The sequence below is a fragment of the Scomber scombrus genome, chromosome 23 (assembly GCF_963691925.1).
Source record: "Scomber scombrus chromosome 23, fScoSco1.1, whole genome shotgun sequence".
NCBI lineage: Eukaryota > Metazoa > Chordata > Actinopteri > Scombriformes > Scombridae > Scomber > Scomber scombrus.
The window spans coordinates 13925716-13952500 of record NC_084992.1 but is presented as its reverse complement, the minus strand read 5'-3'; the positions used below and the strand labels follow the sequence as shown (position 1 = coordinate 13952500).

At 39.7% G+C, this 26785-nt stretch overlaps 1 protein-coding gene across 1 annotated transcript in view; it reads right to left on the bottom strand.

Annotated features, from left to right (window-relative positions):
• Positions 1-26572, bottom strand: part of LOC134005444 (multiple PDZ domain protein) — a 42491-nt gene extending 15919 nt beyond the window's left edge. Inside the window, exons 1-27 of the mRNA XM_062444339.1 lie at positions 26500-26572; positions 24364-24530; positions 20824-20985; positions 20285-20424; positions 19728-19941; positions 19491-19613; positions 19048-19248; positions 18414-18516; positions 17461-17549; positions 16524-16755; positions 14502-14588; positions 14073-14152; positions 13704-13850; positions 12644-12814; positions 11753-11938; positions 11330-11539; positions 10079-10237; positions 9620-9772; positions 7542-7874; positions 7082-7193; positions 6183-6381; positions 5133-5174; positions 3730-3828; positions 3498-3581; positions 3177-3354; positions 2933-3043; positions 1933-2019 (exon numbers count right to left, since the gene is read on the bottom strand). Of these exons, the coding sequence (XP_062300323.1) occupies positions 1933-2019; positions 2933-3043; positions 3177-3354; positions 3498-3581; positions 3730-3828; positions 5133-5174; positions 6183-6381; positions 7082-7193; positions 7542-7874; positions 9620-9772; positions 10079-10237; positions 11330-11539; positions 11753-11938; positions 12644-12814; positions 13704-13850; positions 14073-14152; positions 14502-14588; positions 16524-16755; positions 17461-17549; positions 18414-18516; positions 19048-19248; positions 19491-19613; positions 19728-19941; positions 20285-20424; positions 20824-20985; positions 24364-24530; positions 26500-26515 (3885 nt within the window). The 5' untranslated portion in view covers positions 26516-26572. The remainder of the gene's footprint in view (positions 1-1932; positions 2020-2932; positions 3044-3176; positions 3355-3497; positions 3582-3729; positions 3829-5132; positions 5175-6182; positions 6382-7081; positions 7194-7541; positions 7875-9619; positions 9773-10078; positions 10238-11329; positions 11540-11752; positions 11939-12643; positions 12815-13703; positions 13851-14072; positions 14153-14501; positions 14589-16523; positions 16756-17460; positions 17550-18413; positions 18517-19047; positions 19249-19490; positions 19614-19727; positions 19942-20284; positions 20425-20823; positions 20986-24363; positions 24531-26499) is intronic.
• Between the last annotated feature and the right edge of the window lie 213 nt (positions 26573-26785).

Below are 26785 nucleotides of genomic sequence, written 5' to 3'. Positions count from 1 at the left end.
GGAAATAAACGCAGGCATTTGGAGCAATTTAGACACATTTTTACAGGATTGATTGCTGTCTTCACACTGAATGAATTTCCCTGATGTGATAAATCTGCACGCATATTTAACTTTAGACTGCACATTAAAAAAAAGTATGTGTAAACTCTCTTTGATCCTCTCCTTCTTCTTCATTGTTCACACAGTTTGCACACGTCAAGAGCAGTACAGGTCAAGTGAAAGACACACACACACACACGCACACACACAGGCGAGTAGACACAGATACAGGGTGGCTCTCTAACCTGAGGCAGGACAGGCGCTAAGGAGGTTTGATTAGTGCGGCAAAGGCTCGACCCACGGTGGTTATTTAGCTGCAGAAAGGGCAGGGGCGGCTTCTAAAAGCAACACACAGGACCAACAAGCTGACAACATGACGAATATTTAATACGACGGCTGAGGCTTTCTGACAAAATTGAATCGGAGATCATCCAGGAGAAGGAAAAAAAAAAGGGGGGGGGTATATGGAGGACAGCAGCACCTCAGGTTTTATTTAAATGAGTAACCATTAAAGCAAGCGGTTTCCTCGAGGACAGACGTTTCCTCTACATCAAAAAAAAAATAAAAAAATCACAGCAAATCCTCCTTTTCTGAAACAGTTTAACAAAGTGTTTGAAAGATTCCTCCAGGCTACCTTTAGATTATTCACTGCTTACAAGAGAAGGATTTGAAACTTAAAGGGAAACAGCGTGGATGTGCTACCATGCTCTCCAGGTGTCCCCCCACCCAGGCATTTAAGACAGCATTACGGACCCCGCCTGCAGCACTCAGAGATATTATTCAATCATAATGAATCACTCTGTAGTTATGAATATTAACCGAGCTGCAAATCAGCACCAGAGGAGTGATTTTTCTAACTGTGTAGTTTTTCTACACTTTATTGGTTTGACAGAGGTACACGTGATTGCTTTATTTGCTTTTCTATTGCTTACTTGAGGGTGGGCAGCTGTTTATTAGAGACAGCAATGAATTTCCAATAACACCCTCTGTTCAACTATTACAGATCTGGTCTGGATGTGTATTGAATGTCGCCGTCACACACATTCATCATGGGGGATTTCAAAACACATTTTACCACTTGCTGTCTGTTTGGATTAAAAACACAGTAGGTCATGTAAGTTTAGCTATTAGTCTGTAGTTGAAAATAGAATAAGACGTCGGGATATTCAAGTTACTACAAGGAGCTTTCATTTTGTGTTAAATTTAGCAGCCCCTGTGGGTAAATGTGGGAGAGTTTTCCTGGAACTGAATTTCCCATGAGCACCAACCACCTTGTGTTGTAGAGATCTTGGCTGGTGTGTGCATTTGTTTTGGAAGCTAGAGAAAGAAAGACGCAACTAATTTTTAATACTTTTTTTTTCTTATTTAAACACAGCTGTTGCCAGGATGCATAGGGTGAGGTACCGTTCATATACTTAAGTTACGTTCACACTGCAACATTCACAAAGCTGCGACAGACTCTTCCAATCTGTGTGCTATAAATCCTTTTGTTTGATTTCATGGGGAATCTGACCCAGTGGCTGGCTGAATAACTACATACAAATAACCAGTCTTCTCACTGATGGTCTTGTTTATTTATGTAGGTCATCTGGAGGCATCAGTATTTAATTGACACTGTTTAATAACCAGCTTAAAGTTCCTTGTAGTAACTTCAAAGTCAAGTTCATTTTCTCCCAGAAGAAATCTCCGATTCTAATTTGTCTTTATTTTCCCTCAATACGCACATTATGTGTGTATCAAAGTCAAAAATGCAGTTAAAAAGAAGGACTCTCCGACAGTGTGGACAGAAAGAAGGGAAAAAAGGGAGGCAGGAGAGACAAAGCAACAAAGATTAAGTGTGATGGATAGCTGATGCAATGAAATGAGAGAGACAAAAAGAGAAAGACAGATCACCTGGGATGTGCGATGTGGCATGCATGTGAAAGTGCTGCTGTGCGTCTCTACTGCAGGCGGTGGGGATGGGCAATATATTGACTCAGGCTGAGGAAGCAGCGGGGATGAACAGAGATGGAGGTTTGAAGCAACTCATAATGTAATAGTGTAAAATATAAATACTTCATGTAGGGAAGATAATAACATGTGTGTGGTTAACAATATAATAAAGTAGCTTTAGAGGCACTAGTAGGGAGATTCCGTTACCTTAGAACAAAGCTATGTTAGCTCCTGTTTTCAATCGTCATGCTTATCTAAGCTAACTTTTTGCTAGCATTAACTTAATGTTCAGTTTAGAAGCATGAGAGTGAAAAACTACTGAGCTACTGCTTTAAAGGTAACAAATATCAGAGTATCTTCAACTGTCAAAAGTGTATTTAAGATAATTTAAAGGTTACCACAGTTGAGTAAAACTCTACATTACAAAAACATGATTTTTTTGAACCTCCCTCTTTGTGCCCTTTTTCTTCAAGCGTTACATTACGAGTTGCTACCAGGCTTAATGAGTAAGCAGAATGTTGAGTTGAGCATGTGGGGAATATCTCATAGATAACAATGCATGAAAAGTGATTGACTAGGAGAGATCTGACACTGGAGCTAAGCCAGTAGCAGCCCCAGCAGGGAACTACTTAGTCATGCTTTGAAAGCCTCAGGGCACTTTCAGACAACAAACGGTGTTGTTGATACAGTGATTTTTCAATGTCACACTTAGAGGTTAAAACTTACTAATATATTTAATATGCCTCGAAGGGTTTGTTGTTGCTCTTATAAAAAAGATTTCAAAAAGCAAAGCAGGTACCTCGAAGGTTTGTATGTTGTACATTTTAGTCGTGAAAGTGCCCTAAATGGCCCGTGCAGGTAGATTTGAGGGGGAAAATCTACAGAATGACCACATTGTGACCTTTAAGATTATTGCTAGTATTTACTAGCAGTAGGTTTTGACATGATTTAACTGGCTTACCCTCGGCCTGTGGATAATACTCTGCACCAAGAAGGAGACAGGGTTGCCTGCCCTGCGTATGGCCTCCACTGCCTCCTCATGACTGGCATCTCTTAGATCAACTCCGTCCACCTGACAAAGAGATATCGAGGAAAGAAGGAACTTGTCAAGTACCCTAAATATCCACCTCATATGTGTGTCTTTAAAGTTAGTACAACTTTAAAGAAACACTTAACTTTTATTGGGAATCGAAATGTTCCTTTACCTCTACGATCCTGTCCCCAGTCTTCAAGGTCCCGTTGTGTCCAGCAGGACTGTCATCAAGGATGTGCTTGATAAAAATGCCCCTCTGAACCTCTCCGTTGTTCAGCCGGCTGCCCATCCCGCGGCCCCCGACGATACTGATCCCCAGGGACTTGCCTGGCTCTCTGAAGAGCTCCACTCTGAGGATGGAGCCAAAATCGGCATTCAAGATTTTCCACTTCAAAAGCTGTGACTGTAATGCTGAGTGGATGCTCTTTAAATGTGTCATGGACATGTTCACAAAATTAGATTAGTAGTGTAGATACAATGTGCATGCACTCACTTTCTAGGCTGGTTCCAGTTGCTGTAAGATGCGCTCTCCTCTCCCTCTCCATCTTCCCGCTCAGGGAGGTTAGGAATATCTCTAAACAAGACAGAAGGGAAAAGTTTGGTTGAAAGTGTAATAATATAAGAAAAACTAAAGATGACTGTTGAATACTGTGAGTACATACTTTGTAGCTGGAGCTGGAACTGGAGCTGGAGCTGGAACTGGAACTGGTGCTTCAACTGGGAGTGGGATTGGGACTGGAGCTGCTTCAGAGAAGATGTCATCTTTCTCCTGCTCTAAACTGGCCTTGTACTCCTCCAGATACTCAGCTGGGACGTATGTAATGCTGAACACATACACACATGTGCATACACACAGGAACACACATGTACACAAATGAGCCAAACAGCTAAGTAAATTTAACATCCCCAAATTCTTGAAAATCATTTAGCAACTGAAGTGGCAATTGTGCCATTCACTATAAACTCAGATGGTAAAATACCACACACATAGAAAAGCACAGACATTCAAATGTAACAAGACATGGAAGCATTAAGGCTATTTCCTTTTTCATTTACCACAAGAGACTCTTTTAAAGCCGCTCATATACATTCAGAAGCTTGTTTTTCTCAACTCCATCTCCTCAAGACTGCAGTGAGACTGCACTCAGTCTGTTTTTCAAGCAAATGTTTTCTGCCTATCGACAGCCCAAGGTGAGAAGTCAATGAATTATATATAGGCCCTTGACATCTGACTGCTGAAAACAGATGTTAAGCTTATTCGTAAACGTCTGAGAAAATCTCATCTCCTGTCACCAACTGTGTGATGTTCTCGTCAAAAAAAAAATTGAAGGACATGCCGATTAGAAATTCACGAGCGGTTTACTGATTGCAATTACAAATGAACCGAAACTTAGCTGACAAAAACCTGACATCCACTTACAGGCCCATTTACAAACAATTGAGAGTGAAGTTGATTCTGAAGGGCACATTAACATATTTGAGTGAAGCTGACAGATCTTCAGCAGATGGGTTGATTTGGTTTTTAAACATGACGGCATGCGGACAGTGAATAAAAACAATCTCGGCGAAATAATGGAAGGAATGAGTCAGATGATTAAGAATATCACAACATGCGGCGGTTTGTTGAGTTAGAAATGGTAATAAAAGAAACAGAACATTGAGTTTATATTTAGTTAATAACTGTGTCGAACATGTTAGTCACAGAAATGAAAGAAAAGAAGTTGTGTAGAAAGTAAGTAAGTGATGCAGTCAATCAAGATTTATCCAGATATTGTTTTCAACTGTATGTTCAAATGTAATGTGACACTATTATAGGTTTTGTTGCCATAGATAAATACTGGAGTGTAACATAGCATAATGAAAATGTTAAGAATGATATTAAAAACCATATATTTATCAACTAAATGACAACATTTTTGTTGTCAAGTGTTAAAAACAGCAATATCAACAATGCCAAAACTGCGTTGAATTCAACCAACTTTCTAATTCTTTTGTCTGGATAAAACTTTTTTAACAGACTGCAAGAAAGCCCGGCGCGAGATGGAGCGAATGAGAGGGGAAGAAAAAAAAAATCAAGATGGCAGCTTCTTGCTGAAACACCACCAGCGTGGAAGTTAGTCATACTCACACATAAAACGGGCACAGATCGTCCTCGGGTGCACAAGCAGATCTAGAATGTGAAGAGTTGGCTGTTTATGCACCGAAGCTAAAAACTGCCAAGTTTGGTTTGGTGAGCAGAACTTGTAAAATACCACATTCACTTTTAAGAGTTTACTTTTAAGAGATTATTTTGCTGAGTAACACTTTTGTTTGTATTTCTCATCTGTATTTGGTGTTGAAATAAAAAAAATTAAAAAAAGCACCCAAGGCTTTAAGTTGCAACTTAGACTTCTTGATGAAAAAAATGATGAAAGGAACCATATAATATCAAATCAAAAATATTGAATCCAAAAAAATACATATGAAATACAGCAGCATTTGTTGTTTGTAAGGCTTGTAGAAAAGCAGTCCTGATGGAAGGGCCTTGGGGAACAAGGTGAATCGCCTTTCAAAAAACAGCCTAATAACTGACAGATGTACCTGTTTCACATTAAACCACAGAAGTAATACATATCTGAGGGCCATTCATTTTTCAATAGCAAAAAAGAACAATCAGAAGACCTTGTTTATGAAAACCTTTTAAGTACCAACCAAATAACGTCTGTAGGGAAGAGTATTGAAATATCAGGGACTTATGGCTGGTAATGTTTGCCAGATTACTTTAATAGATTCCAGGGTCTGTTACGTAAACGGGCGATTGATTGGAACAGCAGTGAACTAATATAAAATCAGACCAAGTGCAGAATCAAATTAATGTTCAGACTTAATGAACCCACTGAAACACTGCCTCATTCTTTAGTCTGATATTTCCTGATTTTAGTCTTTATTAACTTTCTTGATAATGTACTGTTTTCTGTATAACACAACTTTAAACATGTTGGACTTACTTAAATATGAAAATGTGTCTTGAAACTCTTTAATTTTGGTAACACTATTAAATTTCACTGATTCTTATTGCCACTGGTGTCAAACAATTTCAAATGATACCTTACCTTTACAAAGAATCTAACTTTGAGTTTCAGTAAACACATCTGCATATGGTGTTGTTGGCCCCAGCTGTGTAATTATAATCTCTTACCCCAGGTCTGGTCCGATCAGGGAGTGTCTTCTAAGCATGGCGCGAGCCTGAGCGTTGGTCATGTTGGCAGTGGGCTCTCCGTTGATGGCGAGGATGAGGTCACCGACCCCGAGGCGTCCATCACGATTAATGGAGCCACCGTTGATTACACTGCGGATCAGCATCCCCAAACCATCTTTCATGGCGCACACTGTCATCCCTTTTGAGGTAGATTATAAGTAACTGTGAGACAACGAACCTTAGAATTTCACCAGTTGGAAATCTGTCTGTCTAAAACAAAATAGTAATAAGAGAGATTTTCACATATATTACATGTTTATCTTTGTCCAGTTGGGACGCAATGTGGTTCAAGCCTTTCACAAAATGTCTGACTCCCTTATGAAACAGTACAGTGTGATTACTGGCAAAGATCTTAACAAGAAGATAAATGTGCTCTATTTAGGAGCAGATATTGGTTATGAATTATAATTGGTAAGAAGGTACATTGGAACTTTGGGAAAAAAACACGAATGAAGCAGCAGATACCTTCAAAAAGAACTAAAAAGCCAAATGAAATACTATTGAGGGGCGCTAAGGATTTCAAGCAGTGCCTTCATAACACCTATTTGTTTTAGAAGTTAAAACCTGGTATTCTCTGAGCCGGTAGCAGCCTCTTGGGTAGGTTTTGAAATGCAAATAGCCTGTAACGAAATGGAATTACCCTTTCAGATGGAAAAAAAAAAACTGCCAAAATCTTTTTTTATCACGTTTGCTTCAAATCTGGCCTTCACAAAACGCAACACTAAAGCGGAGGCCAATGCGCCTTTCAGTAGCGCAACCTCATTTACACTTCAGTGAAAGATGATGGGGAAATAATTAAAATAACAAATATAAAAGAATGTGAAGAAATTAACACAAACCGAGGCTGGAGTTGCCCTTGACAACTGTGATAGTCCTTTCAAAATTACTCCCGGAGGTCAGCGCTTCCTTGTCTCCATCTTCTGCTGAGTCTTTCACGCGAGCCTCCTCGTCCTTGAGAGTGACAATTCAACACAGTTATTCATGAAAATAAGTGAAAATATTAGGCCAGATTTGCAACAAAGTAGGGGTCTCTGGAGAAAAGCTAGGCGCAGTGAATAAGCTGTGAAAATGAATTTGAAAACCAAAGCGCTTAGAACTTTGTTTATCTGTCTGAAAAGAGTGTCACATCTTACTGCGGAGAGGTGAGATGTTACCTTTAAAACTGTGTTTAATACAAGATCAAGGATGATTCTTTTATAACCACCACTGACATCATTTCAACAAAATACTCAATTTTTTTCTCCAAGACTTTCATTACTTGAATAAAGTAAAATGTAGTAATTAGACACATCATTTTACCTTCATCAAAATCTGAATATCTCCAAAAGAGATGGCCGGCTCCTTCTGAAAATGAAGCGACTCCGCAGTTTCCTCCTGGACATTAGATCTGGTTTCTATTTCAGCGAATGGACTGTATGTGTTTGAGCAATCCACTGTCTCCTCTTTGGTCGATTGCTGTGCCAAGAACCGATCTGAACTGCTTAGTACGGCATTAAAAGCCGTGGCGCGATCTCTCGGAGGAGTGAACGAAGCCGGCTTCTCCGGAGAGAACTGTTGTGTGTTGTCTGCGAGGCCTGGCAGTGTTGTTGTGAAGAGAGGATGCTCATCCAACAATTCCAGTCGAGCTGTCAGCTAGGGTAAAACAAAGCACAGCAGCTGAATGAACGTTCTCCTCTGTTAGTTAGACAATTGCCCAACAGGGGGAATTCATCTTGCTCAGTCACCACTCTGCCCTCCTTGTAATGAGCCATAGAAAAGCCATCAGTGGCCAATAGAGAACAGCAGAAATTACGAGTGATCTTGAGTGCGCAATGCACAAAATGTAGTTTTATTATGAGAACATTTAAGACTTTATTAGAACCAGACTGGCTCGTGATGAATTTCTGCAAGCTTCCCTTCAGGGGCCCAAACAGAAGTATAAATCTATGGGTAAAACAAAAAATGAGCAGTTTTATTTTATTAAGGTAGCGCAATAAATTTGGAGAAAACTGGGCTGACACTTCTGTAAGTAGGAGATCTGAATATTCTAAAATATTGTCTTATGTAAGTATCGATATAAACAGAGCATTTTTTTATGTGAACTGCTGAGTAATTTGACCTCTTCATCTCTAAAAAATAACTAAAATACAGTACAACAAATGGAAGGGTTGATCAGTAGACATAAGCAATCGGTGGAGGACACAAGTAGACATTCCTTTGAGTCATAAAAGCTGGAATTCACCTTATTATAGTATAAAATGTTTAGTATGTGGTATGTTTATAGTGTAAAAGTTTGCATAACATATGTAATGCATCATTTTCAGGGTTTGCAGAGGCTATTGAAGAGAGTTATGATAAATAAAAGATGCGTTTACAAATATGTAAGAGCAGGGTCAGAAGCATAACTTTAATACTGCTTAAGCATCTCTGAAAATCAATTGCAAATTCAATTCTAAAACTCTTCAAATGTTTATAACTTTTACTGTGACGCTTCAGAAGTACACAAGTAAAGCTCAAGAACCTATGGCAATCGTGATGTTTAACCACATTATTGATCATTACTGGTTAAATGAATCTTATCAGTTTTAATACTTAAAAATGTCTTAGTATGGAGACGATGCTAATCAGTGACTTGGAGGTTGACTTACTGTGCTTACTTCAATTTAACACCCAGATGACCTTCATACGGTTGGACTGCAAATAAGCAGTTATGGCCCGAAAGGAAAAAAACATCCATATTTCTCAATAAATATCACCTTAGATACTGTCAGCAAGTCTCCAAAGCTGGGCCACCATTTACTGTCACTGAAATAGAGCTGAGATCTATCAACAGAGTTGTTGCCTCTCTCCAGAGCTTTAGAAAAAAAATTGTCTGAACTGGTACAAACATTTGAAATCTGTTTTGTGAAATCCTCTGGTGTTATAAAGTGCCTCAAGTTTTCCTGGCACACGTTTGTCCCTCAGGGTTGTGCTATTACATTATAAATTTCTTCGAGGGGCCCTACAAATAAGGTCAGCTGTGACATTTGGGAAAAATGGAAGCGCAGAGAAACTTCTAGGAAAACAGTTGGTGTGCCCCTTGCTCTTCTTTGTTTATTCTCCTTATAATTTAATATCCATTTGGGGAGTTGCTGTTCTTAAGCACCCAAGGCAACAAAAGTAGCAGTGCCTACAATTCTTAAATAATAACAAATTTAGTAATGTTGTTACTGCCTTAAAACAGAAAAAAAACAATCCTCATGACATTTTGGCTCTGGACAGCAAAAACTAAAACTAATGACTACATGCTGTGTAGTCCGTTGTAACAAATGATGGGGATGAAATGAGGGGATCATCTCAAGCTGTGCTCTTGGGTTAAGTTATAGATTTCCTCTGCCGTGTTAGCAATGGTTGCCTACCTTAGGTGTGGAGGAGTGCAGGAAATCCAGGTCTGTGCTACAGCTGCTTCCATTAAGAGCAATCATCGATGCCTGGAAAGTGTCATCCTCTATCCCAGAGTAACAATGCTCTAGCACCTTTTCATCAGACAGGTCTCCTTCAGTGGTGTCAATCTGTGATAATAGATTCAAGTTTAACTGAGTGGAATACAAAACAGGCCCTTATTAATGGAGATTTTGGTGAACAAGCTAATTACAGATAAATTAAATCATTCTGTTTTTCTATTCTAATAATTTGTCTAACTTTAAAAAAGGCTAATACAACATAAAAGCAGATAAATAGGTTATATTCCTCAGATTACTCTTCATATATTGTTGCATAAATAAAAAGCAAAGCAAGTTTAGTTTTCCCTTATTCAGAATATGATTGTCAAGTATTAGCTCTGATTGATTTTTCAGTTTTCCCAGAAGCTAACTGACCAATGCAGGCTCTGCTCGGTAAACGATGCCCTCAGTCAGTCCTTCTTCCTCTCCTTCTTCAACCAAAATATTGTTGAAGTCAAATGAATGGATGGTGGATGATGAAGTTATTTCCTGCTCACCATATGGGTGTGGAGAGTGGGAATATCCACATATTCCCTAGGAAAGTGGAGAAATTCTTTCAGTATCTCCAACTTAATGTAATTTGATTTTTGATTTATTTATTTTGCCACCAAATCAGGTGTAGATTTGTTAGTACACAATATAGAGATGTTAGGAATTATTGAGACTGTTTTTAAAACCATAGATTATTGGTGCACAATTATTTAAGCTGAGAAAATGGCATAGTCATTACTCCCTTGGAATTATTTATTTATTCATATTTTTAACAGAAATGCTTTTGAACATTTCTTTCAAAACAGCTGTTGATATTGATTCAGTGTAGCATGCAGCCCCGACACACATAGGGGATGCTAGAAGACATATTGGAGGATTACACTTGCCAGACTCAATTTTGAGAGGCGAAACAACAAAAATACCCCTCAGAAGGACATTCCACGTCCTGCAGGAGAGTTGGATAACTCCCACAGAAGCTTCCTACAGCTCTGTAATCCAGCTAACCTTGGCAGCCCAGAGGTCTCACTGTGTAATCCAATGGCAGATTCAATATGAGCGAAATGCAGCTCTAAAGCTGAAAGAATGTAAGCAGTTGTGCAGAGAAACATCCCATACAAAGAGACCAGGTGCCTGAAGCAATGAACATGCTTTTGGACAGACCCAGTATTTTCGACAGGTGCCCCAATGAATGTTTGAATGTACTAGAAGGTCTGCGCTCTTGGAAAAGTCAATAACATAATAAAATGAAACAAAGGGCACGGAGCATTTTAGGCCGGTCTCCTCTGCTGAGAGAACAGTGGGTGGAATCCTAAACCATGCAGCCTACCTCCACACTTTTTCCTCCATGAAAAATTGAAGCCCTGTAAGCTGAACCCTTGTGACTGGATACTAAGTCGCATGATTTGAGGACTCATTGCATGACTCACCACCTCACATACATGCAGGGATAAAGTCCGAACATGCTGGACAAATTTTACAAAACGTTCACAAAAGCAACAGTTATAACAGTTTTAATGGTTTTGAAGACATCGTGTCCTCATCGCTCCAACCACCACCCAAGCCCCATATTATCAAACATTTTCAGTCTCAAACAAAATATCAACACTTTATCACTATTTAAGTATTAATGCTTACAGGCAGCGGTTTGGCGACTCCTATCTGCACCTTTCCAAGCTTAGCTCCCTTCAGAGCCTGGACTGCATCTTCCAAGCTGGCGTTTTCCAGGTTAGTGGTGTTGACATACATGAGTCGGTCTCCTGGTAACAGTCTGCCATCCTGCTCAGCCACACCAGAGGGAACCAGCGAGCGAATCACTATCACTGTCTTGATGGGGTCCAATGGGTCCTGTGGTGGAGCCAGGAGAGAGAAGCTCAGTGAGAAGAGGTCAACAGGTAACCAAATACAGCTTTAATTTTACAGTATGTGGAAATCAGTAGGAATTAAATTCCCTTTGGTTTGTGTTATACATGTATAATATGTCATTTTTTTATCAATTTGTCATCTCATCATAACTATAAATGTGTAACAAGTTTTTCTTTCCATGTTTCATATTCTCACCTGGTAGTCCAGAATGCTAAATCCCAGTCCACCTTCTCCCTTCTCTAGTTCGATATTCTGGATCTCCAGCTCCCACATGGCCAAAGGAGATCCTATCGCCTCCTCAGTCACATTATCCTGCGCCGCTGCCGCTGCTTTCACCTCGGTGTCTTCATCAACCAGTACACTGCTCAGGTCTATTTGTTTCTGCACAGGAAAAGCCCAAAATCTCTGTGTAGCAGCTTGCCTTCCTCACTTTTAGTCCCAACCCATAGGCTGCTACCCTCTAGTTGTGTTTCTGGCTCAGGTTTCTGGCAGTAGATAAAAGGGAAATATCTTTGGGATGCTAGGGCCTTAGTGCATTATCACAGATAAAGCTGGGGAGATGAAAACCCCTTCCCCAAAGGGAGGCTGCGTTTGATGTCTCATATCTCGAGCAAATGTGGTTAGCTACTGGTGCTGAGGTATTACTAGAATTGGTGTTAATAAACTTTCAGCCTCTCCTGCTTATCGCTAAGTCTTAATCCATCATGGCTGGCAATGTGGAAGGCCAATGGAGCGATTGACAGCCTGGGCTGAGCTAATAATGGTTGATGGGTTATAAAGGAAGAGGAAGACTTAAAGAGTACTTCTCTCCAATCATAATCCCTCACTTATATGCAGGGGTGGGGAAACATTTTTCATGATGCATTACTGCATGTCAAAGAGAAGCAGGGAGTTTCCGGCTGTATGTCTATGCATCATCTGCTGCAGTTCTCTGTAAACAATGTAGCCTGCTTGTTTTAAGCTGTGAGAAGGAAAAGATGCATTCACTTTCTCTTGATTTTCAATATAAAACATAAGCAAACAAATCAAATTCTGGAAAAATCTACATTTCAAAAATAATGTATATTATAAAAACTTCTACTTTACCTTTAATATAGAAACTGTGGACAAAGCCTCTGCTTCTGGTTGTACGGCATCGATGTCAGCCTGCAGGTGAGGAGCAGGCCTACAGCATGTCATGTATACAGAGAGTGGAAGCTCCTTCAAGATTTTGACAACTTCCTTGTGGGTCTCACCAATCAGGGATATGCCATTGACCTGAAACAAGAGAGGTTAGTCTTAGTGTCAGTCACAAAGAATTATCTAATATTTTAAAGCAGTGTTCAGATTTTTTTGGCCACTTGGAGACAGCAGAACAGACCTTAAAACATATGACATATTAGCACCTTGTTCAGGTCTGAAAATGTAAGCCAATGCAGAGACCTAAACCTGCATTCTCTCTAAGGGCCAGCAGGTGGCAACTCCACTGGTTCCAAAAGAAGTCTGATTGAATGGAAAAATGACCCTACTTCTCACTTGATTTATTACCGCATCAAACAGTTCTCTAATGAGTTTATGGTCTCATTTGCTAGTTTCAAGTACTAGTTCAATACTTGATTATGTTTATTTTGTAAATTGTGGCTCCATTCAGAGTAAAATGGATGTTAAAGCAGGTTATACTTCATGGTGTGGCTACATCACTACTGACAAGTCGCTACTAGGATGACAATATTGGTTGACATAACCATGGCGTAACCCCAGGTTCACAGAGTATAGGCATAGCCATAGGGGAACTGCAGAGTTGGATAATAATGGCTTTGAGCAACGTAAACTATTGTTAACATGAAAATATGAATTAGTGCAGCTTTAAGTTATACTTTTAATAATACCGGACGAAAAAACTGACCTATATATTGACCTTATATTAACTCCTAAATAATAATTCCTGATACACAGCATGTGGCTGATGACCAGTCTCTGAATATTGAAGTTTATTTCACTGTAACATTAACAATGTTCGTGATGTGTTTCTCTATGTGGTATTCTGTATAGTGCATTAAAAAATAATGGAGATCTATTGTTGCCCTATAAACAAATTATAGCCTATTTCCTAACAGATGTACATATTTAAAACTATATGAATCTTAATAACAATGTGACTTCCTACCTCAACCAGTTCATCTCCACTGAACAGCTTGCCACATCGACCAACAGGTCCCTCAGGTAGAACAGAACGGATGTAATGATGCCCGCTGTTTGCTTCGAGACTGATCCCCAGGCCACTGTTCTCACTAAATTTCTCCACCTGAGCCACCTGTCACAGGAACAAGGAATCACATCTTAATTAGCAGGTGAAAAGTTTTTTTTTTCTTTTAGAAGAGATTATTACTTTTACTACGCATGTCAATGACTCAATTCTTTATGTTTAATCACTCAGGTCATGCATTTTTTACCATTATGAACTTGCCCAGGAACCAAGGTCTGGTAAGTATAATTTGATGCATGAGAAAAAGGAATTCCCTTTGATGAAACTTACTACAACTTCATTACTTGGACCCAGAATCTCCTGCCACTTCTTCATTAGTTCTTCTTCCTCAAACGGTGTTAGCTTCATCCCTTGAAAAACACAAAGTATCTTTGTTAGTTCACAGTGCAACATAAAATGATGGCCAATTTGTGATAAACCATTCACCACCAACAATGCAACACACATTTCTAACTATTTGGAAAGTAGCTAAGAAGTGTGTGATACAAGACATATGTCAAAAAACTTCCGCCTAGTAAAATACCTTCAAGATATTGCTTTGCCTGTGAAACTAACTGCCCCCATCTGAGTGTTTGCTCTAATTCTCAAGGACAGGCTGTGTTCCTAGTCAGTGTGGTTCTGACAACAATGACCCTTATCTGTCAGATATATGTCCAGTATCTCTGCTGGTGTGCTTAAAAAAGGATCCTAGCCTCCTACCATGTTTGTCTTCTGTTAGCTGATCCGTGGCTGGACTGACATCAGATCCTTCACCCTTTGTCTGGAGCTGCTTTTCATCTGCGGCGACTGTAAACACACAATGAACGGTGAAACAGACAGAAGCAGGCAGTGGCATAGACACTTGACAGTATATACACATTGCCACTAAAAAAAGTTTTCTATTCTCCACTAACAGCAACATTACACAAACATATGAAGAAATGCTGAATTTATTAGGAATAGTTGTTGTCTTTGCATTTTTAAACTTTTGTGTAACACCTTTCACCAAAAATGTATCTCTACTTTATTTTGCACAATTAATTATTTCAAAGTAGTGTGAGCATTTACTACTCTCTTACTCTGTAGTTTCAATTGAGAGGATGAACCTATTTCATTCTTTACTGGTCAAAAAAGACATGCTTCTGCTGATGTTATCCATAATGAAAGACTGTTAGAAAAATCCAGAACTCTAAAGATATGTTTAATGATCCCAGTACTTTTTTTTTTTTTTACAACTTCATGCCACTGTTTATGTCTTTGGAGTTCCACAGAGCACGGAACTGGTCACCCATGAAATTACTACCAGTGTGCCCAGGCAAGGCATGGTTTTCATCAGCATCTTTTAAAGGCTAAAATAAAACTAATACTGGCTAGTCTGGTAGGGTGAAAGGAGCTCAACAACCCCTAATGCTGTTTGAATGATCAGTAACCACTAAATAACCCATTACAAATGCAAATATACCAACACTGCATGAGTTATCTAAAATAATGTAATTTCTCACCAAACTGTGCCAGAGACATAACAACATATAATTATTAGAATGTATTAAAATGGTAATAGTTTCAATTCTATTTATTTATGAACTATTATACTCAAAAGCTGTTTTTGAATGATGAATTTACTTAAGGCGTAGCTGTATAACCTCACTGTTATATAATGACAGGCTTCACAGCAGCCAAGAAGACACTGCCTTTCATCGGAAAACTTCCGTACTGTCTGTCTATGGACCACTGAATGCTAGTTTGTCTGGGAGTTTTTAGGATCAAACTTCTTGTTGATCTTATATGTGGTGCCAAATCTAATCACACCCAGCTCCTTTTATCATTACTGACACTAAACAACTGCTTTTCTTGCTTCTGGAACAGCCTGGAGGTCATATCAGTACAGCTGGAGATTAGAATCTTTCTGTATTTACTCTGTCTATCTTCCTTGATGTAAGTTTTATAAAAATGAAAGAACACGAGGGACTTAATGGATGCTAGCATATATATGCAAACCTCCGCTGTAAGTCTGACAGCTTCTTAGTTGTGAGGATGGTCTTTTAACAGTTGTTCATCATGTGCTGATTTGAGTCAACTGCACATAGTTCAAGGTCTAAACAACATGATGGAAAGCCTTGAGTACTTTCTTTAAAAATGTGGTCAGTGAAATGTTATAATGAATAGGAAGGGTAGCACTTGACAGGAATAGTTTTGAAAGTGGTGAACTTTACTCTTTTTGCTGAGAAAATATTTTTGTCTCTCTGGCCTTTGCCAGTGCCCATTAACGATGAGTGTGCTTCCCTCTCTTATAAAGAGAGGATGTGCAGTAATGTGGGTGTACTCACTCTGTCAATATTATTAAGAAGAAACTATAAGAGACAAAAAGTAAATGAATGTATTCAATAGAAATAAAAAGATATAAACAAATGAATAATTTTACAGCAGAATGAAGACAATTGGCATATATTCGCAATGGTGAAAACAATTTGTGTTTTAAATTAAAACTGAATATAACGAGGGTGTTTTTTTCATATGCAACTGGATAAAGTTCTGTGTCTGTATTTTTTATCATATTGATGAAAATGATTAAAATTTTCATTTGGATTCACACACATTTTATGGTATCTTCACTGCATCATGGAAACTGCTGACTGAGCCACATTTCCACATCAAATGACACTTTCTTTGACAGGACGATGAGTAACAAGATGTTTTTTCCCCTGTCCTCATTAAATTTCTCTCCCTTCTCCTCATTTCTACCTTGAGCAGCCTCCTCAGCCTTCCTCTCCAGCTCGAGCTCCGTCAAGACAGTGGTTGTGGTGGGGATGGTGGTGCAAGGGGGCAGGATGGTGACACTGGGGGACACAGCAGGGGGGATCTCGTCAGGCCTGAAACCCCGCCGGATCAGCTTAAGGTGGACTGTCTGGCCTGTGTGTCGGAGGACTTCCACTGCCTGTTGATTGGTGTATCCCTGGATGTTAACACCATCGACCTGCAGAGGGCAATCATTTGTGAGCCCACGGATTAAGCAAGAGGCAGCACAGCTTGCATAGTGAGTGTGTTGAACTGCCATCTATTCTATTGTTTGACAGAGGTGAAATTGAAATAAGATTGATCATGTGATTATTAACACTAGCAGGCATACACAGAAACAGTGCCTTAGGTATGTACTCCCTTCTGCTCTAGCAACTGACTTTATATATTAAGATCATTTAGGGCGGATAGTCTAGCAATAGTCTGTTTTATTTAAGTTCCTTTGATGAGCCTCAATGTCCATTATTATTAACGCTTCACAACTAATCTTACTAAAGCACACCCTCATTCACATACACCAATACACTAGAAAAAATAAAAGTTTTGGGGGGTATTTTAATATAGTACAACGCTAACCCATGTTTGAAATGATGCAAAGATGTCAAACATGGTTTAACTGCAGTAATGCAATTAAAAACCCAATTGCTCAATGTGTTAATTTTGGACTCATTTATATTCACTGTCTCAAATTAAAACACTTTACGAACTATTAGTAAATTGTGAATTATTGTAAATTATGCATCTCATAATTCCCCCCTCCCCCCATTGAATGACTAAATGTAATCACTATAATACATAATGTAAAACATTCACTGCATATTTTACATCATGCCACTGAAGACAGAACAAACAGCAGTAGATAGAGCATAATTGAGGTACTTACAGCTATTATCTGGTCTCCCACATGAACACGGCCATCTTGATCCACAGCGCTTTCTGTTGTTATGCTCTTAACAAAAATACCAGAGGGCTCTGGGAAGTCAGAACAATCAGAAAATTAAAGCATGAGAGAGATGTCCAAGAATCATGACATTAAATAAGATCCAAAGAGAATAGTCAAACAAGATGTTTCAGCTTGATGTGAAAATAATCATTGTTTGACTAAGTCATAAACAATTATGTGATGAATGCCAGCCTTGAAACATTAAGACAGAATGAATAATACTTTTTAGCCATGAAAATCACATGTTCAATTAAATTCAATGAGTATAACAGGTGGTCGCATTATGGTGTAGCTAATTGCTACATTTTAAGCAGCAGCAGCAGAAAAGGCTGAAAACACAACTCAGACATAATATCAACTTAAAAAGTTGATATTGCTAACATGAAGTCTGTGTACAACTAAAAATGTATTTTAAGTTAATATTCACTCCCTTTCACTCCTTTTTGCTCTGTTTGAAACTTCAGCAACTCCTCAGATAAATACCAGGCTCTTTAATTGACACCACTTTATCAGAGCTTTTTTGCTGAAAAGACCCACCAGCTACTGCAGGAAATGGGATTGATTAATGAGTTTGCGGGCCAGAAAACCAAAACAATTAGTTAAAGATAAACTCTGAAAAAACTCTGACAGAGTTGACAGTATATTTGTCATCCTAAACCCTTTCCCCAATACACGTCATCAGTTGTTTACAGGCAATGTAAATGTAAATTAGTGCAGCTTTGATTGTATATTGAGTGGATTGATATCTGTAGAAAGTTGTGTTCCCTAATGCTGTTTACAGTTTGCACAGAAGCAGTGTATCATCAACATTCATGAATATTGATGATACATTAAAGATGAATCTTTGATTTGAATGGTCTTCTATACTGAGAGGGAAATCTGCTATTTTTCACCTGAATTTTTATCTCCAACATAGCCAGCAATAGTGATTCCAAGTCCCTGGGCGTTCTTGGTAAGGCTCACATCAAACGCCTCAGACTCCTCTTCCTCGTAGTCCTGTGACAAGATGTATGAGAATGACACGGTCAACATCAACCGATAACCACATAACGACAAAGTAGAAAAGCAAGTTGTGGCACTTCACCACATGGTTATAAAAGCACATTTTCAACTCTGATTAATCAGCGCCCTCAGCCTACACCCTATATAAAATACAGCTATGAATATGAAATTGCTGTTTGTAAGTGCTGTTTCTGAGAAAGTTGAACAACATCTGTTCTCTCTCTTTGTGTCAAGCATGATGCAACCTGCAATTTTCTTCTATTTCCATTTATCTGAGGCTGTGAAAAAGTAAGAAAGGATGAAAGTGGAGATGGAATACCTAAACTTCCCATCTTGCGTGCTCCTGGTGTAAGTGTGTAACTCTTTTGAGTGTGTGTCACATAGGGTAATCAGTGATAATATTGAAATATTTTACAGAGAAACTGCTTTACAATGGGCATATGTCAAATAATGATATCAATATAAATGTGACACACTGCCTTTTCCTGTTATATTTTTAGTTTATAGTAAACCAACCCATTTTACCTGTTGCTCGTTGACAGTGGGGAGTACCACTGGCATGACAGAAGAGACAGTGGGATTCTCATCTACAGGACCCCTGGTAACCACCAGCTTCACCCTGTTACCACACTGCCTGAGGACCTGCGCCACCTGCTCACTGCCCATGCCATACAGGTCAGTGTCTCCAATTCTCAGGATGTGGTCCCCACTGCGCAGGTGGCCATCCTGAGGTAGAAAAATCATGTTTTCTGTCTTAGTTTGGGCAGCTTCAGGAGAAATCAAATCCATAATGACACTGTGACTAGCGAAATGAAAACACAAGGCAGAGTGACAGCTAATTTTGTAGTTTCTTACAATTAAGTCAATTCCCATTATACTATACTGACAGACAGGTATTCACTGTGTAAATACTCTACAAAACCAAAAGTCCATTTCCAAAGACAGTAAAGCTGCATCCAAGCAATCACCTGATCTGCTATGCCTCCAGGAAGGATAGTTTTGACAATAACGCCGGTGGTCTTTCCTCCCACAATGCCAAAGCCCAGGCCAGTGCCATCGTTGACCAGCTCAATGGTCTCCACATGCTGCCACTAGGTAAAGTAAATCAGAAGAAACAAAAAGGTCAGCGTGAATATATGTCTTTTGCCAAGCTGGGTTGTGTTATTTTGATTCACAATGACATTATTGTGTGAATGTATTTATACCGCGCTAGAGTTGGCCGACAGTGTACTGGCAGCAGAGGGTGTTCGGGACACCACAGGACTGGCCAGCTGAGGTATTGGCCCTCTAGCTACTGTGAGTTGCACCCTCTCCGAAGCACTCTGCAGGATGCCTATAGCCTGCTGGTGGGTCACTGTCTGGTCCAGGGCCTGGCCATTGATGGACAAAATCTGGTCTGCTTCTTTGAGCTTCCCGTCACTGTATTGGAAAAAGCAGAGATTATCACTGAGAAAAACAAGTACAGTAAATGCCAGTACATGTCAGAGCCTGTAAGATTTGGACTAAATGAAACCAAACTAATTGTCTGTTGCATTGACTTTTTAACTTTTGTATATCATTTGTATATCGATTTTTGTCAAATTTAAACTTGTGTATATCATTTGTATATCGATTTTGTCAAATTTAAACTGCAATGTACAGGTTAAATCTTTTTATGTTCTTATTTAAAAAGAAAGCTTTCTAGAATGCTGACTTTTATAAGAATTTAATCAGTCTTGAAGTGTTCTCCTGGATGAACGATAGCATGTTGATTCTTACATACCAGTGAGCCACACTTCCTGGTTGAATTTCCTGAATAAAGATGCCGAGCTCGCCGCGGTTCTCGCTCTTCAGGCCCACCACGCTGAAGCCCAGACCTCCTGACACTGGCTTCTGCAGCTCCACGTTTGTCACGTAGCGCCCCTGCATCATACAAGCACACATAATCTTTGGCCTCGTGCTGAATCACTATAGCATCAAAGCTACAAGCATCCTCTAGAAGTCTATTTGAAGTGCCTCTAGAGAAAAGAGCGCTGTGTGCAGTCTGCAGTTCTCGTCTTTGGATATTTGGTTTGAATTAAGAAACATCTTTTTCTACCTGTTTAATGCTGAGGGTGATCTACCTGTTTTTATATGAGTTGTGTGTGTTAAAATGAGGAAAAAACATTAACCATTGCTGTGATAAACCTACTGGGAGCTCAACCATAGACTTCAGAAACAGCAGAATGCCCCTATATCAGTCTACATTATAACATTGACATTAAAATCAAAATCAGTATACAAACAGCAGAGAGATTGCTTCAGCTTTTCGATCGGTCATACCTGTGCCATGGCGTTAATAATATGATCAAATTCTTCAGATGATGCCTTGCCATTGATGTGTGTAGCAGCTGAGACGTCTGAGTAGGAAACATGGCCACCGTTGGGCTTGACTGCAGTGATATGATCACCAAGGTCACTCCCCCGTGATGACGGGACGCTCCCCTGGAGTCGAAAAGAAAAAGATGTGTAGTGAACAATGCAGGTGTTATACTGACAGATCAATCTGACTTTGACAAGTGTGTTTTTTCACTTAACTATATGTAATAGACACTGAGAGTGACACAGAGCCATCATAAAAGTGGTGTTGCCTGTTAGGTTTGAGCTTCTACTTTGAGTTTCTGCTCCAGCACAAAGCAGCAATTACTGGCGTTTATCCAGCCACACGCAATTAAAAAGTAAAAAACATCATGCCTCATTCCTACTGTGAACATAAACATTTTGCAAGTTTAATTTTAGACACCAAAACCCTCATGTCTGAGTATCCAAAACCACTGGGATGCCAGATAGTTTGTTATCCCACCATGATTAGCTGGATCTGTGGCAGCCTAATCCTTCAGGAGATAATGGCTCTTAGCTGATGTTCCAACAATGACTGGGCTCCAAATACAATATTTCTGTCATGGTGGGGGGAAAGCATCACTGGCCATCTGGATGCCTTAATATGCTTGGGTTTTAATTACCACAATGACTTTACTTGTGTGACAGATGAATTACATGAACGCGACAACTACATAAAACAGCATTTTTCCAATTTCATTAGCCAAAAGGCGTAATGTTTATGACCATCTGAATTGGATTCAATAAGACAGACATATACGCAGCAATTATTTCATAAACACTCCATTTGGCATATGGCATTGCCAAGCTAAAGCTGTCCTTGTGAACTTGTGCACTTGCATAAGGAAGTTGATTGCACAACTTTTAGAGCTTCAAACCCGTAAATTATGCCTGCTTTAAATAAAGCCTCAGATTATTCCTCAGAAACAAAAACTACATTGGACAGGACACATTAGTGCCGCACACTGCAAACAAAACCCTATGGGCTGGGCTAAGTTAGCGTAGCATGATGCTAAGTTGCTGTCCTCATGCATGAGCTTTGTTAGCTGGGGCCTGGCTAAGAGGATTAAAGTTCCAGTTTGGTTCTTGCACATTTAAGAAATTGTTTCTGCCCCACTTCACACAGTGGCGGCAGCCTCTTTTTCATTGGAGAGTAGGGCCTTGTCGCCATAGCGACATGGGCTATGCAAGGCCTAACTAGCAAGGCCAGAAGACGGACAGTGCGTGTGTGTGTGTGTGTGTTGATGTGTCTGGCTCCTGTCTCACAACAAAACACAAAACATAGCATCTCTCCAAATGTTGTCTGTCTAACAGGGCAAAGCAAGAGCAGTTGTGTTTGGAAGCTCTATAAAAGCATATCAGAGACTCAGCTTTGTTGAAGTTTCTGAAATATGTCTCTTTAGAATTTGATACATTTTGCTTAGTAAAACAAACACACATGCAGCAGCACACTCACAATGTATCTCTTTTGAAATAAGCTAAATCGCCAGCACACAAAAATGCCAGCAGGGCTTTTATAATCTAAATTCCACACGGGGTAAAAAGCTCTAGCATCCCTGCCTCCCACTGCATAGCTCACATATTTTCATCTCTATTTCTCAAACGCTTACCCTGGCCCCTTTCCACTATGACTTAAGAGCTCTTTCCTTCCACTCAAATGTTCAATTCTCAATGGGGAGAATCAACTTGAAAAACACTTTGACTCAGAGCAACTATCTCTGCTCATGTACTCATATTTTATCTGGCTCGTGTGAACCCTGACAGCAATTTGGGCATAGTAGCAGCACTGTTCAGGATGGGGATTGAAAAGGGTGGGGGTGGGAGGTCTTGACACAGGCCAAAACCAGAATGCATGAGGCTGGGATTCAATAGAATATGGAAAATATTCTAACCTTATATAACCGCCTACAATATACTGCTCCACAATACCACCTAATTCTAAAGAAAATTCAGCACCCAAAACACACATAAATGCGGGGTCAAATTCTGTAACCAATTCAAACAATTTTACACAAACATGTGGGACACTTGAAGATGAATGGAAGATGACAAAAGAACAAATTTCCCCAAAACATGTTTAAATAAGACTACACTGTAACTTATATTCATCCAAACTTCTCTCAATCAATGGCCCTGAAAACCTATTTTCTCAATCAGCGTCTTACTAGGAGCGATGGGGTAAGATAGTATAATATATTAATAGTTCCATCTTTAGAAGATCATTTTGGTTATTTCAAATACATGATTTTGTTTTCTTCTCACTTATTTAAAGTGGATGGGGTTCAGTGAGCAAAAAGGGTACTACATACTTTCGTGCACCAGCTAGGATCTAGCAGAATTGAAATAAAATGTGATGACAGTTGTTTACTTACTGTACGTTGCCAGGCCGCTAGTCTCACGATAGCAGACGATTGGAGATCTACCGAATATCTACAGAGACCTACCGAAGTCTGGGGATTTCTAAACGCAGGGTAGTTGCGAGAACGGTGGCGAGAATAGCTGGTAACAAACACACACCCCTTACATTTTATCAAGGATACCCCGGAAATTATGCTCTCCCCCTATTCTCCTCTGAACTGCATGCCACCACCCTGATATGAAGGGCCGCCAAGAAGACTTTGGATTAGTTCTGCAATGCAGCGCTTTTTAAAACTCTCTAACTGTTTCCACCCAGTGTTAACGACCCAACCTTGGAGATTTTCCGCAGTCTCTATGAGCAAAGCATTTAGAGACTGACCTCTGAGTCTACCAGGTCGCTGTCAATCCAATCAATTAACCATCAATCGGCTCAAACCGCACCCATACAGTCCCAGTGAAGCTGATTAGGTTTCTGTGTGTTAAACTCTTGAAAAATATTGCGTCAACAAACTTTAGCCTACAATGTATAAAGTTTGAGAGGAATATTACCCTTTGCTCAGAGGGGTCCTAAAGGCTAGTTCATGACTCAACATCAAAATGTCATAACGGTCGGCTAAGCCAGGGCTGTTTGTGATGTCTTCAAAGTCTTAAGACACTGCCACTGTAGCTTGCAAACACTTCACCGAAAATAAGTATGTTTGCATAGAGCAAACCCTCCTCCTGCCTCAACCTCTCCTCGTCCTACATAACAGTAATAAAATAAGCACTTCTTTCTAATCATACACTTCATTTTTTATTGTTTCTGTGCTAACAAAGTATAATGCAGCCATCTGGCTTGTTGGCAAGCTGTACCCAGAATTAATAATGCAGAACTATAAATGACCATAACCTTGTAACCTCTTAATGACCTTCCATTGTGCCTTTGCATCCTGGGAAACATCAACCTCCCCACATAGTCAGGCATAATATTTATAATACTAAACACTTCATTCATTATATGTCAGTTCTAACTAAACATCTATAAGTAGATACATTTTTATTCGTGAGTTATTACACAAAATATACTGTAGCTTTTTGTCAGCTGAAAACTTGAGTTGTGGAAATAATGTAGAGTTCTGAATTTACCTGGTCCTTGAGATGCTGGACGGACTTCTGCAAGGCCAGGATCTGGTGGAAGAGGGGGCTCTGGAGCACCGATTTGAGCAGGCTGAGCTTCTCTTCGGTGGGCACCTCCCCCCTTTCCTTCAGTTTGGCCTGGAGACGCTCCACCGCCTGCAAGGCACGTTGTGTATCTGCAAGCCATCACATATTTCAGTGACAGCGCCGGCCGGAGTGAAGGAGTGGATGCAGGGAGAGGAGGAATGGGCGAGATAGAGGTGGAGAGAGGTGAAGATGATGGATACATTATCAGTACATTGACAAAGATAGTGAGGCAGGGAAGGGTGTTTTATTTATTTAATCATTTAGCTTATGTTTAGTCATACAGAAGATCTTTAGTTGTACAAATATAAAGTAGTCTGTAACCATTTAGCATATGCCTTTGACTTATTTCTTATTGTTTAAAAGTAACATGTAAATGAGGCATATATGAAGGATGTTGAGAGCCACACATCACAACCTGTAGACTTAACTAAGGCTGACTGGTGCTCAACAGACCTTACTATATCGAAATCACGTAGCACCAGGTTTAGCACCAGAAGAAGAAAAAAAATCAATTTTGAACGCGCTGTTTGTTTTCAGACTAGCAACGTTTCCTTTTTTGCCTTTAGGGTCAATGGCCGGTTGCAGGGGAACATAGAATGGGCATCAGGAGGAAAAGATAAAAGAAGCAGGCCCTCCACAGTATGCTTGCTGGACCTTGCATAAGCCCCCACAATCGACCAACTCCAGAGTGGCTTGTTAGTCAGGATGGGCCAGCCCAATGTCATCTGGACAAAAATGAAGCAATTTCCGAAGCTCACCAACTGTGACTAACACCTAATAGGGCGTGCACAAGGTCCAAAGCACTTTTTGCACAGAGATGCTTTATTGTTTGAACAAAGGTTGTAAACAGGCCAATAACACTTGAGCCTCAGCAGCACCTTTCTTCAGCTCGCCACCGGTGCCATGCAGGTAACAGTATCGTTTTCATTGCCTGTGCCTCAGTGCGCATAATAAGAAATCCCATCAGAGTGCAGCGTGTATTTATGTGCATTTGTTCATCTACATTTGTGCGGGTGTTCTGAGAGATAGGATGGTTCTGGAGAGCATAAGGATTGAATAATCAAATTTGTCAACATTTTAGTTCTGCAGTTCCACAGAAAAATCTCATTCAATATTGACTTCTGTGCTTCCGAATGCTATTTTCATGGGAAGTAAAATATCAGTTGGAATTGTTTACACCTAAATCCACATTATACCATGACTTGTGTATAGTGCCCCAACCTGCATACAGTATAATGGTTAATTGCACACAGACAACATGCCAGTCCAGAGTCTTGAGTGACCACAGATTGTGGCTTTAAAGAAAGGAACTAGCAGCACCAATTTGGCTCCATGCTTGACAGTTGGACAAATAAATCTCTACAGGGACAAACAAACAATCAAATATATGGCAACATTATCAGATATGGCAACATTGGCAGTCCACAGAGCCTTGAACTGAATCCAGGGCCTCTTACACTGGTTGAGAAAACTCAGAACAGAAGCCAATCATAGATACAGAGCCAGCAAAGACGGACACCCAACCGACAAGACCAAAACCCTCAGCAGAAAAATGCTCATTTTAAAAATGAAGATTAGAAATGAAAAAAGGGCACAGTGGGTGTATTTTGTCTTGTTCATTGTGGTCAGACTGAATCATGATTAAACTGAAAATTGGTATAGAGGAATTATTAGCTTCATCTATGAGTCGATTGACAGAAAGTTCATCCACAACTAGTTTGATCGATACATCGCTCAAATCATTTTTTAAACAAATATGCCAAATAGTACCTATACACAGCTTCTCATTTGTAAGGATTTGCTGCTTTTCTTTGTCTTATATGATAACAAATTGATCTTGGACCTTTACTCTGAAAAAAGAATCTATTTGAAGCCATTATGATCCCTAGGAAACTGTAGCAGTAGGCACTAGACACTAAGGTTTAGCATAATTAGGGACAGATATAGGAATGGAAAGAGCATTTGATAGATACAATAGATACAACAGATACCACCACAATAAGTAACACTGACTCAGATCTATCTGTCTGCCATTAAAACAATAAAAACATGACTCACCCATTGTTTCAATCATTTTTAGAATTCCAGTTGAATGTGCTTTCTCCCCATTAACACGAATGTTACTCTGTGCTTTTCAAGGCCTGTAAAAGCAAAACAAGATGTGTTAACAATCAGAGAACTAAATATCAGAGCACAGATTTACTGCTTTTTTCTCTTTAGACTAACAGGATGCTGAAGAACTGTAGGCCATTCAGGGAGTCCCAGCCCAGTGGTGCAGTGTGTCTTAACAAGCAGACCGTTTGAGCACTCATCTTCTGTAGCTTGTTAGTTCACTTATATTTGA